At 45.2% G+C, this 19,195-nt stretch overlaps 1 protein-coding gene across 2 annotated transcripts in view; it reads right to left on the bottom strand.

The window, feature by feature from the left end:
- The window catches only part of PCDH9 (protocadherin 9), a 355,811-nt gene extending 339,281 nt beyond the window's left edge, over positions 1-16,530 (bottom strand). Inside the window, exons 1-2 of one of the 2 annotated variants that reach the window (XM_069205296.1) lie at positions 15,570-16,530; positions 11,552-14,735 (exon numbers count right to left, since the gene is read on the bottom strand). In XM_069205296.1, coding sequence (XP_069061397.1) covers positions 11,552-14,599 — 3,048 coding nt within the window. In that variant the 5' untranslated portion in view covers positions 14,600-14,735; positions 15,570-16,530. Of the gene's footprint in view, positions 1-11,488; positions 14,736-15,569 lie in introns of those variants that run through there. The other variant, XM_069205297.1, reaches the window with a different exon arrangement.
- Between the last annotated feature and the right edge of the window lie 2,665 nt (positions 16,531-19,195).

Below are 19,195 nucleotides of genomic sequence, written 5' to 3'. Positions count from 1 at the left end.
GAGCCGCATAAAAGCCGTTAGACTAACGTAATTTTTCCGAGCACTGACATCACAGTTTGACTGCAAATGCAAATCTTGCTACTGGTAGGAAATTGAAGGCTGTGCATATTTTGATCTAGTGTTTTAAAACGTTTGAGTCACACTCTGCACAGCTGAAGCAAGATGACAACCCACTTAAATCTCAAACAGTTAAGAATTATGGCCTTACACATAATGAAAGTACATGTTTCTTTATGTTCAAAAAAATGTCCATTGCAAGATCAACCCAATAGTTGTTTTCCTGGTAATGATAGCATTTACCTTGCCTAGTTAAAGTTAAAATAAAGACAAATTACAATCCGGTTTACAGGATTCTGTGTAGTACTTAATGATGGTCCATTATAAATATGGAAATATATGGTGTATGAAGATATTACAAATTATTCACTTTTAGGAAACTCCACACAAAATAAAAACAGTGTTAATGGGGTATCAAGTCATTCCTACAAACCCCATGGAATATGCAAGACAATTTTATGCCGTGAATTTGCCTTAAGATGGTCCTCCCCAATGCAAAAACACAAAGACTTGCAATGGAAAATAACTTGAACTCCATCAACCAGATAACTGTGACGTATAAAACACAACAACTGGTGTAATCTGTAGGTTTTAATGCATTGTCTAAATTATAACTATTAGTAAATTTTGAAAAAAGTTATTATTCAGACTTATGCAAAATATGGTGGAAAGTTGGCCTATAATGCTAGCGGATGTGATCAAAGCAGTCAGGGCCACAAACATCAATGGATGATGTAGTTCTAGATATTGATGACAAGAATCTATGAGTAAAACATTGATGAAATGGAGGTAGTGTCATTTAACATCCCATAGACTAGGTCATCCATCAATATATTTTTTCCATTCATAAATACGGTGTATTTGTGTTAAAGAAAGTCTCAATGTGGTTGTGTTTTTACTTTTTAGTACAGTACACCAGTGTTGCCATTTGTTGTTAAACATAAGACAAATAACTTGCTGTCACCCTCACTTAAGTAAAGAAAATACACTTCCATATTACTGTTTCACATGGAAGGTAAACCGATATGTACAGCACTCTTTAATCTCGTGGGTCTCTATCTACCCTGGGGTAGTTTTTCCAGCATGCTGTGGGTGTTGTGCACGGTGGAGGGGCTGGTTGTAGGGAACAATAATGCACTTGATCAGATGAAAATCATTTGTGCTGTAGAGTAATGTGTCTTCCATTCCTAACTTAGGAGGAAAGTTTTTTTTCTGCAGTCAGCATGTACATAGATGTAATGTGATCCTGGTTTTAAAACTCCTTTTGCGAGACATTGCAAGTGGGCAACGCGCGTCACAAGGCACCCAAAAATGCTACAGTGTAGCCTTTCTAGTGCTTTGAAGCTTATAATCCTGCACTTATCCATCAACCATCTAATGCTTCAAATGAAAGGCTCCATTTGGATATGCTGCTGGAAGGATTTTAGGGCCATCTTGGTAGGCCTGTTTCCACATCCCGTCTACTTGTTTGTCTCATTATTATACTGTAGTCTCCCACAATATACTGGGAGGCAGACTTTTTTGTCACTGCTCCATACGTAGCGCCTTTTGTCAATGCAGCATGACACCAGTGATGGAAGGGCAGTCGAAAATACTCATTGCTGGTTCAAAAACCAGGCTTCACTAATGGCAAAACGTTTGAGAACAACGAAGTAGGCTGATCTGTCGCCTTATTCTGCTAAATTAACACCAGCAGCAATTGCAACTCTTAAGGTAAGAGTCTGTGAGAAAAGGTGCTGTGTCTAGCATCGCCTCAAAACACTTTCCTACCCATCTACTCTGATTTCAGTGAATCTCTTCATAAACATATCTGCTTTCCATTTCTGTTGACATGCGGCTGCAAAGAGTGCATAGTCATCAGAATTACAGGTGTTTCTTTCACACTGTTTGATATGCAGAGAACAGTTTTTCACATAATGTTTACAATATAAAAAGATGTGTTGAGCCGATAAGAAAGTTGGTCTAAATTTGATTATGTGATGATAAATAAGTCTCCAATATCAATTTCGTAGCTATCTGAAAATGCTCTTCATCCTCCAAAGGCATTTTGTAATTACAAGGAATGTATTTTTTCTTTATTCCTGTACTGATAAGGAGGTACCAATCTTTACTTATGTAATGGCCTGGCTGCTGAAAATGGTGTAAAAGCCCAACACCTTAAAATGCAATGTGGATCTTGCAAGACCTAACTCATCCATTCAGCTTCCCAGCAAGGCTTGTCTTTTTTTCCATTCCTTTACTGTCGCTTGCATCGTAGTAGTAATTATTATGTATACAATGCCATACCATGTTCTAAAATGATTTGCTATGTTTTATGTACTTGTTAGTAGTCATTTGGACATACAGTCTCAGTTGTAATTTGTTCTGTGAGATAAGAACCATCACTTTGATTGTTTTGCTGCAGTGGGTTTTGCTATGCTGTGCTTGTCTGCCTTATGATATAGTGCTGTACCCTTTGCTAAACATTAACATGCCAACGTTTTCCTGCTGGCTGGGGCAATTAACATCTGCAATCAAACAAACATATTAGTGGACGTTTGGCTGGAAACAGACACGTCGGTGGAATACTTCAGAAGACCAAGTGGTCCTCTGGGACAGAAGGACCTGATTTCAATTAACTTAAAGTCTGGCCAAAGGGATCTGTTACGGCCCTCTTCCACGTTTGAGATAACAAAGAGGAGGGGGGAAGCTTCTGAAGGTTTTGTGCATGGACATCATGCAGACATTTCCATGCAATACCTGGCATATTGAAAACATAACTATCTATGCACAATTAAAAACTAATCTTTGTTTGCAGTTAGTAAGGAGGCAGAGACGTGTTTTTTTATCTCAGAGGGGGGACGAAACATTCCACAGCACTATGAAATCGCAATTGAAATTGGTAACAAGCATACAGGAAATCGAAAATATATACTTAAACTGTTTATGTAGTTGATGTGCAACATGACCACAGCCTTACACTAACGTAAAAATACTCTTCAGCATTACTGTGGTGCTCGAAATCTTTATTGCTCCGGTAAAAGTTGATTTCGGTATAAATCCCAAGATTTCTTAGCAACTGCCTTTGAGCTCGGTAGTTATCTAAGTAAAGTATGACCAAAAAACCTCCTAAAATATGTGTTCTTGTGTTACTCAGTTTCAGGTTATTCGATGTCATCGTTTGGTATTTGCAAAAAGTCTTGATAATTAAAATATTTTCAACAGTAACTTTGCAATATGGGGGCAGTTAGAAATTGGGCAATTGGACTACTCAAACACCATAAATCAAGGCCCAGAGGCAAAAGCTTCGGAAAATATAACATACATCCCCACCTAGGTGGATCTGAAAGGCGGAATCAGCACTAAAGGTTTATTGTAATAAAACATGGAGTTCCTCATTTAGAGGCTGACACATGTTCCAACACCCTTCCAAGTCAGCAGTTAAGCACTGCCTAGTGCATTTTAAGATCTCGACCAGCTGGTTGGTCGTTCTTTGCTGACAGTGCATTCACCGGTGCTCACTGCCACCATGTTGCTGCCAACACATCTTTTTTAAGAAACAAAATCCCAAATTGGGAGCTCATTTTTGAATAGCTAAAAATAAATATCCATGACAAACAAGGAGATGGTTTGGGCCATCCTGCACTTAGAGAGACCTGATGTTCTGCTACCCCTGGATTTACAAATACCCAAGCGCGATGGCTCATATTCCCCAAATTTACATCAAATTTCAACTGGAGCCCATCTGCACATATCACTCAGCGAGTATTTTCTTAGTGGGCTTCAAGGGGCTAGGGTCTGTGCTGGATCAGCTCATAACATTCCCTACTTCATTTGCAGTAGTGCTATATCACTAGGGTACCCAAGGCCCAACATCATTACCAACGTTTCTAAATTCTGTCTTTATTACAATCCACTCCACGCAGCCTGCCTTCTGGATTTTCTCCTTGCCGTGTGCATGCTAGCCTGTTCTAAATGCAAATGGTGAAGTCATTCCTGTTAGTGTGCTTTGGAAGTGTCAAGGGATTCCAGTGGTAGAGCCAGCTGAAACTCCACCAGCAATATATTTGATTAGCTACAACTGAAGAGTGAGAACCTTCACTCCATTATAGACAACAGTTAACTGAACATCTCAGCTATTAACATCACATTAAATATTTCTCAGTGTCAGTAAAATCTGTAAGTCTGTCAAAAATATTTTGAAAAGAATATGTGCAGAGATAAATAGTTTTGTGGCTAACGTGACGTTGCGTGCAATAACACCCAAAGAAGAACCCAGCATCCTAAAACTAGATACAAGAAAAGAGGTAGAAATCATATATTTAACGATTGGCACTGTATATGGTGGCAAAAAAGATAGCTTGCTCGGGCTTTTGTCCAGCTATCTGTGGGTGTGGAACCACAAAAAGAATGGACATAATTTATTTTTATTTGAGTGATGTGTGTTCTGTTGGCAATGGGATGTGGGGTACCTGGTTCTAAGCATTTGAAGTTCCCCACTAAGCAGTTCTTAATTTGTAAAAATATAAGTGCCAAGGCCCAAGGTATTCCACTGTAGCAGACACCACCCAAAGCTCCTCCCACGCCTGCCAAATGGTAGTGCCAGAATTACCTACTAACCATCACCCTGAAAGAAGTGTGACCTTTGCCCTATTGAAGGTCGCCTGTAGCTGTAGGAGTGTCTTTGAAGTGCTAGTTTTATCATTTCTAGCACACTGATTTGCTACACACACACACACTGTTCCAAACAAATAGACCATGAGCACCACAATGTGGTGTACTTGCATAAACAAGTGCTTTTGTTTATAAATAAGTGCTGGTGCCAGGCACCGGCAAACACGATCACAAAATAAGCACTGCAACCATGTAATTCTGGTACTGTAAAGAGGAGACCATTAAAAATAATAGAACCTGTCCTGTTCAACTCAAGGGAAAACACATACAGGACGGTAACTCGAGTTATATACACAATAATGAACTACTCAAACTCATATTTTGTCAGGATGTTAGACAGCTTGCCTGTCCTACCATTTACTAGAGGGATTATATATATATTTGTATCCTGGGAGAATGATGGAAAGTTAACTGATCTCTTTTCACACTTTGCTGTTATGGGTTTAATCCCAAAATTACTTTAAAATATTCAAACAGCAGGTAACATTAGGGTAGAGACATTAGTACGTAGAAATGTTATACACTTCTGCACGCTATGCATGCAACTCAGTCACATTCCTTAGAATGTTCACAGCTGCAAAGCTGTTTCTGTGAAGATTCGACGTTTTTACTAGAATAAAACAATCAAGGTATAAGTTGAATACATTATACATGAGCTACTCTACTGCATCAGCCACCTCCTACAGTACACTCAATGTGGAACTCACTAACCACCATTCATAGGCAATCCCTCCAGGCTCACCCTAATTCTGTAAAATTATGTGAAGGTCACAAGGGCAAAATGTTAACTTTCTGATATTTTATTCAATTCTATGCAATTAGCAAAGGAGTAACATTATGAGAGGTAAATGGATATGCAACTGGAGGAATGTGCTTCCACGTGAACTAGGGTGATTTCTGAAGTACTGCAGCTATGTTACTTCCTGTCAAGCAAGTGAGTGCCTATCACCAGTTGTAACCAGCAGCTATGCACCTGAGGAAAAAAAAACAGAGTTCCACTGCAATTTATGCTATACGGGCAGATTGTCTAAGTAGCACGTGGGGGGTCCTGGGTTACCATTTTGAAAAATGTCTACATTCACTCTTCAGTGTCTTGCAATTCCCTGGAAGACATGTGCAAGCTGCATGACTCTTGTCTCGCATAATTCATAAACTAAGCACTCCTATATGAATCAATTGGGAAGTTTTTTTTTGTTTCTCTTCGGAGAACCTCGCACCACTATTTGTGGGGCACCTCCCCTTCCTCTTCATAATAAGGTCGCAGACTCACAAATACATATACATCCAATCTGTTTTTCGGGATATCTGCACTGAAAAAATGAGGAAGATACGCATAAAAGTTATCCCAGGAGAGATGTTTTGTATGTCGGTCGGTCATTACTATCACCAGACTACATTGTACCATGCTGTGGTTCGACATGCCCCGTCCAATGAGGCCTTCTCAAGAGAAATGTCATGAACTCGACACACTATAATAAGATAGCCACAGAGTCAGCAGTAAAATCACCACAAATGCCACCAGTGTCACATTCCAAACATGAGAGTGGACAGAAAACTATTCAATAAGGCTTACAATTCACATTTTACATAAAAACTATACTCTTGATAAATGTAAAGGCGTCAAATGCAAAGTCTTTCCGCAGAGAAGTGGTCTGATCAGTACCCAGGCAAAAAAAAAAAAAAAACATATGTTTCTATTTCAACTGGTCAGCAAAATAGTACACTTCAGGTGGTAGGTGGCTAGTTTCCATTTATTGACACTCAGCAGTTAGTTCTGCTTGAAATGGCCAAGGTGTGCAGCTGTCCATGTTTGGTAATGCGCAGTCAACACCTTTTCCTTTTGAACTTTGTGATTATAATGCATATATAGAAAAGAGCGAGCACCGTTTCTTTAAGTGTTGATCCGGAATATGTCTTTCAAGTCCCTAATTACAACTGTCCGAGAGGGAGATGCAGTTCACGTTTTACCTTGACATCATTCATGTGGCTCTTTATTGGCAGGTGTTGTCAGAAGTGGCACTGCCCAGTCAAGCGAGGAGAGATGAGGGGATGGCTATGCCTACAAAGCCTGGCAGACTGTTCACAGGAACAGTGAACAGCAACTGCTGATCGCAGTAGCAAAGTCAGTCACTGAAGTGCACGGCTGGAAGAAGGCAGAACACATGCTCTGGGGTACTGTGGCAGAAGATATATGTTTTGAATAGGGACTGGACTTTTGTGGGTGATCTGATGTCAAAAAGGTGCGGTGTATCAAGAATAAGGAGTGTGCAACCTGAAAACAGATGAGTAAGAAAGCAAGGCACTAGCTAAAACTGCAGATATGGACCATTTTTCATCAGAATGGATGATTTCACCTTATGGCTCTAACACGTTGTTTACTTTTTCAAATGATGTTAAATTGTCTATGTCCCGTGCACCATTAGGCTTAAGATGTTACATATTGCCATTGGCCACTATGAGTAGCCGTCCCCTTATTGAATTATAAAGGTCAAGAAGGCAATAATCAAGACTACAAGTACAAAAACGCACAACATGTCAGATTGCTTGGTAAGGGAGGAAGGTATACTGGGTGCTTCAATACTGAGCTTGTCTGGGTTCGTAATTTTTCAGAGGATGTAATCTATACTTTTCAACCAGAGCAGAGGTCTGGGGCATTGGTTCGCCAGGTTTTGACTGATTTTAGATTAGTTATGACTATGTTCTTATAGATTATGTGCTTCTTGGATTAGCAAATTTCAGGTATTTTAAATTAGGAAAACCAGAAAAATAGCAAGCCATATCAAAAGAATTTTTAGGTTTTAGAGGAGTATTGTAAAAATGGTTAATGAGTGGATCCTGAAATAAATGGGTTTAGACCACCTTGAGTAGGTGGAGATAGAGGACGTGCACATACTTTGCAAAAGAACACTATGGGCCTGATTACAACTTTGGAGGACGGTGTTAAACCGTCCCAAAAGTGACGGATATACCACCTACCGTATTACGAGTTCCATAGGATATAATGGACTCGTAATACGGTAGGTGGTATATCCGCCACTTTTGGGACGGTTTAACACCGTCCTCCAAAGTTGTAATCAGGCCCTATGTATCTTTTAGGAAGAGAGAGAGCGTGTGTGAGTGAGATAGATAGATAGATGGATCATTTTTGCTTTCAAACAGGTGTGTGACTTATTTCTACTCACTGTTTGGCACAAAGTGTTTTGGGCTTTTTGAGACTTATTGATATGCCATCAAATTCAAAAATGCATTTAGCAGATGCGCGAGTGTTCAGCAAAAATTTTACTTCATTCAAGGCCAGTAGAGTTCTGAACTTTCAAGGCACTTTAAGTCGGTATTTAACTTAATGGCACCTGAAGTTAAATCAGACTTAAGTCCTAATACTTTCCTTAAAGGAACATCATCGACTCTTGTATAATGAATGGGCTCAGAAGCACAGGGGTGTATGTATAATGGACATGTAGTTATGTTTGTGGAGGGGACAGTGTTTCCCTATCCGCTGTACACCTTTTTGGAAGTGTCAGTGAGCACATTTTCACTAGGTGGCACGTTTGTGTATGGAACTATGCTCCTTGTTGATGCATACACGAGCTGTATGTGATACACTTCTCTGATTGTTGTTGTCGCCACGGAAGAAAGGCGTGTCTCCATTTTGCTACATGATAGGGCAAAAAAGGGTAGCATTGGTCTGGATACTTGCAAAGAATCTGTGTCCCTACCTCGTTGGTAAGTAGAATTAACAGATACAACTAGTTAACGGTGGGCCATCACTCTCCCGAACCCTGAGCCGCTTCACCTGCTGCATTCATGGCACTGAGATTGTTTTACAGTGGGAACTTACTTGTTGAGTGGTCTTTTGCATCAAGGACCGTCCTTGAAAGCTATTTGGGCGCTATGCTCCACTCTTTTATGTTCGACTAGCTTGGTGCTACTGCATGGGCGGTGAGCATCAGCTTATTTCAGGACCATGCACAGCTCCACGGCTCAAGGCCCCCACGTGGTTCTCAATGACACAAACGTATCAGACAATGGCACAACGTGCATGTTTGCCAATCGTGGCCACGATACTGTACGCATACAGTATCTGCGGATAGAATAAAGACTACATCAATCTCCCTCTGGGCTGTAAACAGTTTACACTGAAAGGCCCCTGCATAGGAAAGATTGGCACGCAGGTAAACAAAAAAAACAGGGCCAGCAGCCGAGAACGTTGCTGGGTCTTTAAAAAGCTTTAGAGCGTAAATTAAAAACGTGATGCCGCTTCTGCCTCAAGTCGGGCTACGGCTGCGTGCGTGATTAAGACACTGCTTTAGTAGAGCAGACGCATTTAAGTGGGTCACCGTTTTCATATCTTTAACATCTGTTGTTTATACCCAAGAAAGTACACCAGGGGCAAGAAAATTAATTCCCCAATTGCTGTCAGCCGAGTTGGAGAACAGCAATAAACAGCTTACTGTAAAGCCCGCAGTCACAATGAAAGTGCTGTCAATAAAGCGTGGTAGATAAGGCTTTGCTGCGCAGGGAGAGAGAATGGGGCCGTCGCTGGAAATGAAAGCACGGAATTAAAACTCTCAGAGCCCTCCCGGACCCCAAACTCGGAGGAAGACGGCTGCACGCCCGACAATGGGTCAGACGCAGACTAAAGGGTCATATATTAAAATTACTACTAATCATTGCAGCTATGGGGTTGGGGATGGGGGTGTTCGTTGGCCTCTGAGCTCTATTTCGTGTCCCAATCACGGACAGTAACTTCCATTAGGGCAGCAGGTGCAGTGGCACAGGGGTCCAGACGGGCCCTCTGAACCCTGCGTATTTATGTATTTCACAGTTCAAACAACGACCTCAGGGCCCATTTCCTTCCTTGCACTATGGCCCACGACACAGTGTCTACGCCTCTGGTCCCAAATAAAGTGAAGATTTCCCTACCGTGTTTACTTTTCGACTAAACCCTTACAACATTTCGATGAAATGATCAAGAATGGGCGTCAGATGGATACCACAAACCGCCCTCCTTATCCACCAGACTGGAGGCGGTATCCTGTGCTCTAAATACTGTTTGCAGCTGCTTGCTTCAAGGGGCTCGGTGAAGGGGAATGTTATAACTTGGCAGCGCGCTTCTCCTCATTTCAGGATGCTAAAACGCGTCCCCGGGGTACACTCCGGTTCACATCACTTGCTACACACACCTCCCTGGGGCGCAGGCTGAATAGAAATGCGCAGTGAATGGTAGGGCGTAAGTCGCCAAGCACTGCGTGAAAAGACTGAAAACTGCCGGCAGCCTGGGAAGTCAGTGCGAGCGAGCGCCGTGTAATGGGGTGCTCCGGTGCCCTCCAGTGCCACTTCCTCTAAATAAAAGCTTCCTTTGGCTCTGCCACGGGCTTGGTCCTCCCTTTTCCTCCCCTTGTCAATAATGTACTGCAGGGCTGGCGCCTGGCCAGCGCCTCCGACGTAGTGCTGTAGCGCCATCTACAGGCAGCGCGAGCCGTCTCAGGCAGCGCTGGCAGGAAGTGTCCACGGGGATTGCCTCAGAAGTGCTGAGTTCAAATCTTTTATTAGCGAGGAATTAGGAGACCTAAGAATAACTAATGCGGGATTTGAAATATGAGTTCCATAGCACCTAATCCCGCCTGGTGTCTTATATTTCACAGTGGAAGCTGAGCAGATCTGCTGTGACACGGTATCATCAATGGAGAGGCTTACGAGGAGCTGTCAGGCATGCTGGCTTGAAATATACACATAGTAGAACCTAAGATGTTTCTAGGTTGTAACGGTAACTGTAAACAAGAAGAGCGGCCTAGTTGCGAAATTGTACACCTGGACCCTGGTCTGCACGTGCTCCTGGTCACCGAGGCACAGGGCATGAAAGTACAAGTTTTTTTTTTCCCAAGCCTGCGTGTCGGATAATACGTTTCCAGCTAACTGCTGGATGTAATGTAATGAGCACGTTGCCAGCTGTGGTTTCAGGGCGACAGACCAAAGAAAAACAGCGGAATACGCTCTGTGTTCTATTGTGCTGGGATTACGCTGTACAGACACTGGCAGGGTTAGGTGTTTGACTTTAAAGATTTGGGCTGTCTGTCTGAATTAGCAAGGCGCACATGAAAGCAGAGCTTGCATCTGACCTTAACTCCACCCTGATGAGTGTCCTACCTGTTTTCTATTCATCATAAACCCACTAATACCATTACCGCTAACACCACCAATAATTAACAAGGATGTCTCAGTGCCTGGGTGAAGGTGGGATATTTATGAAGCATGGTTGGGTAGTGTAGGGACACAAACTTCCTGCTCAGCTCACCAGGATGGTCCTAAAAACAACGTGAGCCTTTGAATGTTCTATTGTGTGAGGGGAATGAAAAAATGTTTGCAATACAACTTGAGCCTGTTTTTCTAACTTAACTCTAGCGTTCGTCACTAACACAACCGCGAGTTTGAGTTGCACGTGTGGTTGGATTGTGACTGAGCTGGCGCAAATCTAACACAAACATGCTTAATACTGTTAGTTTTCAGTTACCTCGATTCTCTTCTAATTTCACCTTAGTTTACATTGGGGCTTTGAGAGACATGGTGACACAAATAATTTTTTGGTACATTGCATTCACTTTTTAAAGTGAACATTTATACTGTGCAACTCTTACAAACTCGCAGTTATGACAGAATCCTCCAGAAAGCCTTAGAAATAGCGAAAAGTAGAATGCAGGGCCTGCATTCTTTTCCCCTTCTCCAATATATACATATAAACTAAGCCAAAGTAGATGAAAAGAAAAGGGGCGGTGGCACTTCAATACTGGTTGAGGGGGCACTTGTATGCAGTACTTAGAGACCAGTAAAAGTGCTCGTTTACCTGTCTGCTGTGCAGGGGGCCCTTGGCCTTGAAGCCGCCCTGGGAGCTGCACTCTGAGGCACTGAAGTGGTCTGAGCTAGTGGAAGAGCGCTTGGAGAGGGTGTCGCAGCCCCCCACAAACGTGTTGTCCAGAGGCAGTTCCTGGATGGCATGGTGCTTCTTTACCGAGGCCGGTGTGCTGTCAGCCTTGAGGTGGAAGGCCGCCTGTGGGGAGGCACTCTTGTAGTGCTTTGCCAGGTCCGGGCTGGCAGGTGGTTTGAAGGTGCTGCTTGGTGGTGCTGTGCCCCACTCGAAGCGACCGATGCTCTGCTCCTCCAGCTCTGCAGGAAGGCTACTAACCGTGCCATTGATGGGTTCACGGGCCACCCCATCTGCCTTGGCCTCCTCGATGGTGACAAAGTTAAGCAGCGAACTCTTGGGTGCTTTGCGCTTCCTGCGCTTCTTCTTCTTGCCCTGCTTGTTCTCCTGGTGTGGGGACATCCACTCAGCACCCTGTTTGTTGCGCTGAGCTGCCTTAAAACGTGATGCATGGCGACAGCGCAGCAACACCGTTACAAAGATGACCACGAGCACCACCATGGCTCCAGCCACAATGGCAATCATGAGCGTAAGGTAGTCCTCATTCTGATAAGACTCACTGGCACCACCAATGGTCCTGTCAAGTGGGGTTTCTAGGGTGCGACGGATCATCTCCTGGATCAGGGATGCATTGCTTGCTGTCTCATTCACATATAGGAAGACCATGACCAGAGTGTGCAGGGCCCTGGGGTAGCCAAAATCACTAATATTGACTACCAGACGATGAAGGCCCAGATCAGCAGCACTGGGCTTCTCCTCTAGGGTAATGTTGCCTGTCACGGGGTCAATGCGGAAGAGGCCCCGCTGGTTGCCACTTACAATGCTGTATTTGAGTTCAGCATTCATGCCCGTATCACTGTCCACAGCAAAGACTTCAGCTACCACAGAGCCAGGGATAGTGGATAATGGTACCAGTCGGAAGGAGGTGTTGGAGGGTGGTGAAAGCACTACTGGGCTGTTGTCATTCACGTCCATAATGTTGATGGTGACCCTGGCAGCCGAGGAGCGTGGAGGGTGCCCACCATCAACAGCCCGCACATCAAAGGTGTATGAGCCTTGCTGCTCCTTGTCAAAGGACACGTTGGACTTGATGACCCCAGAGTAAGGGTCCAGAACAAAGTTGTCATTGTCATTGAGCAGGGACAGGGTGACTGCTCGGTTCTCGCCGGCATCAGTGTCAGTCACAGTGATCACACCCACTGTGCTGTACTTTGGTAGGTTTTCAGACACGAAGAAGTGGAAGTGATTGTGAGTGAACTTGGGACTGTTGTCATTTTCATCCAGAACCGTGACAATGACGGCAGCCTGGCTCTGCAGGGGTGGGGTGCCCCCATCACGGGCTGTCACCGTGAAGATGAACCTCTCTTGTTCCTCGCGGTCCAGCACCCGGGATGCTGTAAGCACACCTGTGCGCCGATCAAGCTCAAAGAAGGATGCATTAGGTCCCAACTGGTAGACCAGCTCTGCATTCTTGCCACGGTCCTCATCAGTGGCTGTGATGGTGGTCAAATAGAGGCCACGGCGGTTGTTTTCAGAAACTGAGAGCTCAATGACTGGTTGGCTGAAGATTGGTGGGTTGTCATTCTCATCTTCCAACTCTACTCGAACCAGGGCAGAATGGTTCAAGCTGGGCTTGCCTGTATCCGCTGCCACAATCTTGAAGCTGAACTCCCTAGTACCCTCATAGTCCAGTGGAGCAGAGGTCTCCAGCAGGTACTGGTTGTCATAGACAGCCTTGAGATGGAATGGTACCTCTTTCTCAATGAAGCAGATCACTTTTCCATTCACATCTGTGTCCTTGTCCGAGACTGTGATCAGGGCGATCTTGGTGTTGATGGGATCCTTCTCGGATAGGTACACAGTGCCATTGATAGGGGTGATAATGTACCTTAGATCTATGTTGGGCGGGTTGTCATTCACATCAGTCACGTTGATTGTAACTGTGGCTCTAGCTGGTGTTGAGCTGCCATCTGTAGCCATCACAGACACCTTGTGCACTGATGTCTCTTCTCTGTCCAGAGGCCTCTGCACTGTGATCAGGCCAGAGCTACTGTTCAAGGCAAAAAGTTTCTGTGTAGCCGGGGTGACAGTGGCACCAAAGATGTAGCGGATTTCAGCATTGTTGCCAATGTCTGCATCTGTGGCATGCAGCTGGATAACCGAGGTACCTGGTGGTGCATTCTCAGGAATGTGCACCTCTATCTGGCTCTCCTTGAAAACAGGTTTGTTATCATTCACATCACTCACTGTGACCTGCAGGATGGCTGTACTGGATTTTTGAGGGTCACCTCCATCTTGAACCTTGATCTTCATTACATAGGTGTCCTTCTGTTCCCGGTCTAGGCTCTGCTGCACAATCAGCTGTGGCCACTTCTCACCTTCAGGTGTCTCCACAATATCCAGCCCAAAGACACTCTGCCCATTGAGCAGCTCATAGTGCTGTACGCCATTGTCCCCAGTGTCGGGGTCAGCCGCAGAGGGGATGGGGAAGCGACTATTGATCAGGGTGTTCTCAGGGATGGAGATGTTAATCACAGTGGAGGGGAACATAGGTGCATTGTCGTTGGTGTCCTTCACAATAATTTTGATTTTAATGAGCCTAAAATAGTCATTGGGCAAGATGACAACTTCAAGCTCAAAGAAGCACTCATTCTCTTCTGAGTAGGCAGCTCCAGGGCACAGCTTCTCCCTGTCGATCTTAGCAGAGGTGGTGAAGATTTCCCCGGTGCTGCTGGACACTTTCACCAGGGGGGCATCCCCCGCCTTGGACACCAGCTTGTAAAACAGACTGGCACCTGTGCCCGTGGCAGCATTGATGTGCGAGATGTTCAGATCCTTTGGTATGTTGCCTATGGGAAAGTTTTCAGGCATCTCCTCACGGATGGTGTAGATAAGTTCTTGGGCTATAGCAGAGTCCAGCCTCAAGCAGGCAATGAGGGCAGCGAACAGGTAAAAATCCCTTAAATCCATGGTGGGGGTAAGTCTTTCTTCTGCTACGTGCCAGGGTTCACAGTTTCCCACAGATGTGTGCGCTGTGAAGTGCAGGGGACGGGGTGCATGGACTGCAGGATACTTCAACACTCATGTCTAATTGAGGAGTCAGCGGCTGTCAAAAGATTCAAACAGACATAATTGTTTTACTAACTTTACAATATACGCACAAACATCACAGCACACATTTACAATCCTGTCTCAAAAAAATAAAGTTTCCTATATAAGGTTTTGCATGCATGCGCATTGTGTGTGCATGTATCTACACACAAAATCAATGTGAATATATGTAAACCACACACACTTTCACAATTTCATTGTGTGAACTATCGCCTGCACTGATCTGAGGCTAATGCACAGGCATCAGGATTATCTGCACGTCCGGCCAATGAAATTAAGTACTTTCCTGATTAACTGCAGCCATAGTTTCCCCGCGTTCCTCTCTAATCATCCCCTCCACATTGTACTGTTCATTTGCATCACACATTTCCACCCTGGTTTAATGGCTGCAACAAAATATCCTTTAGCTGCCTACCAGCATGCCCCCTAACTGCACTGTCAGCTGGCGAGCAAAATGTGTTGTGTTCACCCCCGCAGCCCCATCCCCCGAACACGCACACTGGATGCATGTGCTCCCTGAAGCTCAACCTCCCAGTCGTCTGGCAAGCTGGACTTCAAAGGCTCGGGGATGGCCAGTGCACACGCTGCAGTCAATCGGGTTGTACAACTAAGGGGCAATGCCAGGAAGCAGCGTTGAATGCAGCTACCACGATGCGGTGCCCCAGCCTTGAAACCCCGAACACGATAAAGCATCATTCACGTACAACTTAAGCAGATACTACGAGGTACGAAGTGTATGGGGAGGGGGAGAGGGGGATTGAGACCGGCGGCTGCCGTTCACATGGGCACAAAGCTGCACATAACTGATCAAAACCATTCAGTTACTTACCATATACCTCGCTTTCTAATGTGTCTGAACAGCTACCTCGATGGAAAGACTGCAGTGTAAAAACGTGGCAGGTATCAACAGGGACGGTGCCTCTGGCGTGCACAGTTTTTTTAGCTGCCGATTTAACGAGGTGCAAAGGCTTCCGGCTGCTGCCAAGAGGGAAGCGGTCAGTTTTGCCAGACACTAATCTCGTCTGCCTACGGCTGTGCTGGAAGCTCGTGCCTTGTGATTAGTTCCAGGAGAGTAGTGCAGGTGGCAGGGTTGCAGGCAGAGCCGAGTAGGTGGTCTTTGACAAAGACACACATGCCTCGTTGATGTCCCCATTCCCCAAAATCCACATATGCAAATAAAAAGATCTGTATCCCAGGTCGAATATTAACATGTGCATGTAAGCGTATAAGTTTACAAACTGCCCATTTTCCTGGCACAAACAGCTGCAGTTAATAGGAGCAATCTGCTCCAGCCCATATAGCAGGAACTGATTCTTCTGATATCAGTTTTGGAAAACCATCAAAAACGCTTTAGCCAGATAAAAAGCAAGAGAAATTAAGAAAGGTTCCGTCCAACTATATCTTCCAACTCCGAGGCGAAATGCCATTTAGTGGTCTCATTTAGTCAACCTCTCCACGTTGATTTGCCAGGTCGGCGAATGCCTCGGGTGAGAAGAAAAAAGCCACCAAAATATATATGTATATGTAGGAATTCAGACACAAATCCTGCGAACAGGTGCCTTGTTTATCCCGCGGTGTGAATTCCGAGACAGCAGTGCAAGCAATTCCCATCCCTGTGCATGGATGAAGTCCGCAACTTCTTGTCAGAGCAAGAGGTGTGCATCCTTGTGCCTTTGAGCAGAGAAGGCAGCAGAGTAATCCATAGAGGTGCCGTTGACTGCTGGGAGCCGCGCTAAGGAAGAAGCTCTACCTCCCTCACACTGCCTTCTCTCAACTGCATTTCTTGATATAACTCTGAATAAACCCAGAGAGAGGGCAGGAGCAAAGACGTAGTCACGCCTTTTCTCCCTTCTCATTGGCCTTCGGTGGATAGCCGGTGACCGGGTGTGCCACAACTGCCAATCAAAAGTGAGAGGGTATCTGAGGATTATGTACCCGCCTCCCGGTCCTCGAGGATTGGTCGCAATCGTCGTCACTCAAATTTTGAGAATTTGACAGCTAGTCTACCTTCTGCTGCATCCTTAATGGAGCCACCAGAGCCGCGGCGACCTCTGCTCGCGCTGCTCCTTCGCAGCCGCAGGGGCTGGTGGTAGCACGGGGCCAGGGCTTAGAGCCGCTGCCGCAGGGCTCGTGGTCTATGAAAGGAGAATGGGCCAGGGCAGGAGGTCTGCTGTGGAGACACAGAAACGTACCAGCCCAGAGTCGAACAGGAGAGCCCAGAAAATATATTCGTGTATGTCAGGAGGGGTAGAATGGAAACAGAGCATGATATGTGCAAAATGCAAGGGTATTCATAGGCACCTTGGAATTTTGATGTTGTAGCTCCTTAATTTCTAAGAGTTGAACTGTTGTTATTGCCAGATTTAATGAGAACCGATTTACCGACGTTGGAAGGCTGGACAGCTCTGTTGGCTTTGCCGGATTCGAGCTTGGAGATGCCAGTCAACGCAGAGGTCAGCAGCCAGTTTTAACACAATGACCTGTCTAGCCTAAAGAGCGGCGGTCAAGGTGCGCACAGGAAATGCATAGAAACCTACTCCACAATATACAAGCAATATACAAGAACAAACATGGAAAACTGAGCAACAATGCCTATAGAATACACAAGGTCGCCCATGGAAATCTGGAGAGCGATATTTATGTGAAACATAGGACAGAAACGGAAACACAAGAAGAAACATACGAGCACCATGGAAACTCCAGTATCTAATCAGTGAGGGCCGTCTATCACACAGAAGTAGGCCTGTGTACAAAGGAAGCAATGTGTATATGACACATCATGAACGGCATATTAAGTTCCACTGAGAAATGTAGAAGCAACATTCAAGAGCATGTTTACAACCTGTGGCGTAACATACATGTAACATTCAGTCCACATTAATAAATATACGGGGTCTCTCTGTGTAACTTAAATTCGTGTACAGTGTCATGCCAGTACACCGAGACGCTCTTGGAGATCCATTGGGAAAACCCGTGGACAATATGAGAGGAACAGAGTCGTCTGGCGATGGACTGGTATAATCTAAGTGGAAGCAGTGTCAATCTAATACACAGGTGGAATAATCTCGTCAACAAATTGTTTGTTACACAAACGGGCTTACATTACACCAAACTATGCTTGATAATAAAGAGCTGCATCCAGATAGTAAACACCATTCCGGAGGGTGGTGGGATAGGGGTGGGGGTGTTGGGGTGGGGGGGGGGGGTTGGGGGTTTCATGCACCGACCAATAACAATCATTATCATTACGGGCAGCAATGATCATGTGATTAACCTGGGTATCGGTTCCTTGTAACATAAAGGAGTGGGCAAAGTATTCAGTGGCCAGTTGGCTTGCATCGGCGATGGACCGAAGAGTACTTTTTCAGAAGAGCACATTTAAGGGTAAGTATGGCCACCTAGTTAACGTAAACATGTAGATTTGTGGAATACGCGGTTTTCCCCGGGGACATAAGCCCATGAATAAACCATACAGGACAGATGTGTATCATATAGCTCAGTGATCATACAGCACGCGGGAACAGGAAATTTAGGGGAAAGACTGGACTTCAATGAGACGTGGCGCAGGCGAGCAGTAACTGTATCCTAGGGGGCGCTTGTGTCTATATGACACAAAGTGGAGAGTTACGAAAACCTCTAATAGGCAATTCCACGTGCTACAAAGATACTACACAGGGAACAATGCCACCTATAACAAGGGGACACGCAGAGTAAACAGCATACTTTCTTCATCTCGCCCTTGGAGGCACCAGTAGTACTCGAGTGGAAGATATCAGTGAAAAAAAACACGGTCAGTGGCGGGAAGCCACGGTCAGGTGATAAACAGGACGTACGCAGAGATGCATAGATCTACCACCCATTGTCATACAACAACACCCCAAGCAACTACAAAACAGCTTGCCCCAATATCAGTGCAGCACACGGGGAGAGTGAGGACAGCCGAAAAAATGCAGCACATCAACAGTATTCAGCATACACAATGCGCTGACTGTGAAAAATATGGACATCTGCATTAATCATTAGGTTCGGCCGCAGGGCTGTCTGCATTGTCCAGTGGACCTACATCCTTACAACGAAAGCTAAGGACATATGCTTGGTTACAAAGACATCTATGCCCGCGTGACCACATTAGATCGATGTGCTCACATTTATAGGAGTGGTATACGTGTGCGATGGTCTCCTGGCACGCCTGTTTGTGGACGGAAGCGCTGTTCCGGACTTTTGCTTGGTGTGTTGTACGTCTGCTCGAATTTCCAGGCATGGCGTGTTGTACGTGCGCCTGACTCTCCAGGCACGTCTGTGTGCAGACAGCAGCGCTGTCCCTGTGCAGCGTTGTGTGTTGTACGTGTGCCCGGGTCTCCCGGCACGCCTCTGTGGCTCACATGTGGTCTCCAAGCAGGCATGTGTGCAGACAGCAGCGCTGTCCCTGGCTGCTGCCTGGCGTGTTGTACGTGT

This window comes from Pleurodeles waltl, chromosome 8 (genome assembly GCF_031143425.1).
Source record: "Pleurodeles waltl isolate 20211129_DDA chromosome 8, aPleWal1.hap1.20221129, whole genome shotgun sequence".
In the NCBI taxonomy this organism is placed as follows: Eukaryota; Metazoa; Chordata; class Amphibia; order Caudata; family Salamandridae; genus Pleurodeles; species Pleurodeles waltl.
The sequence above is the reverse complement of the archived record's forward strand: the minus strand, read 5'-3'. Positions and strand labels throughout refer to the sequence as shown.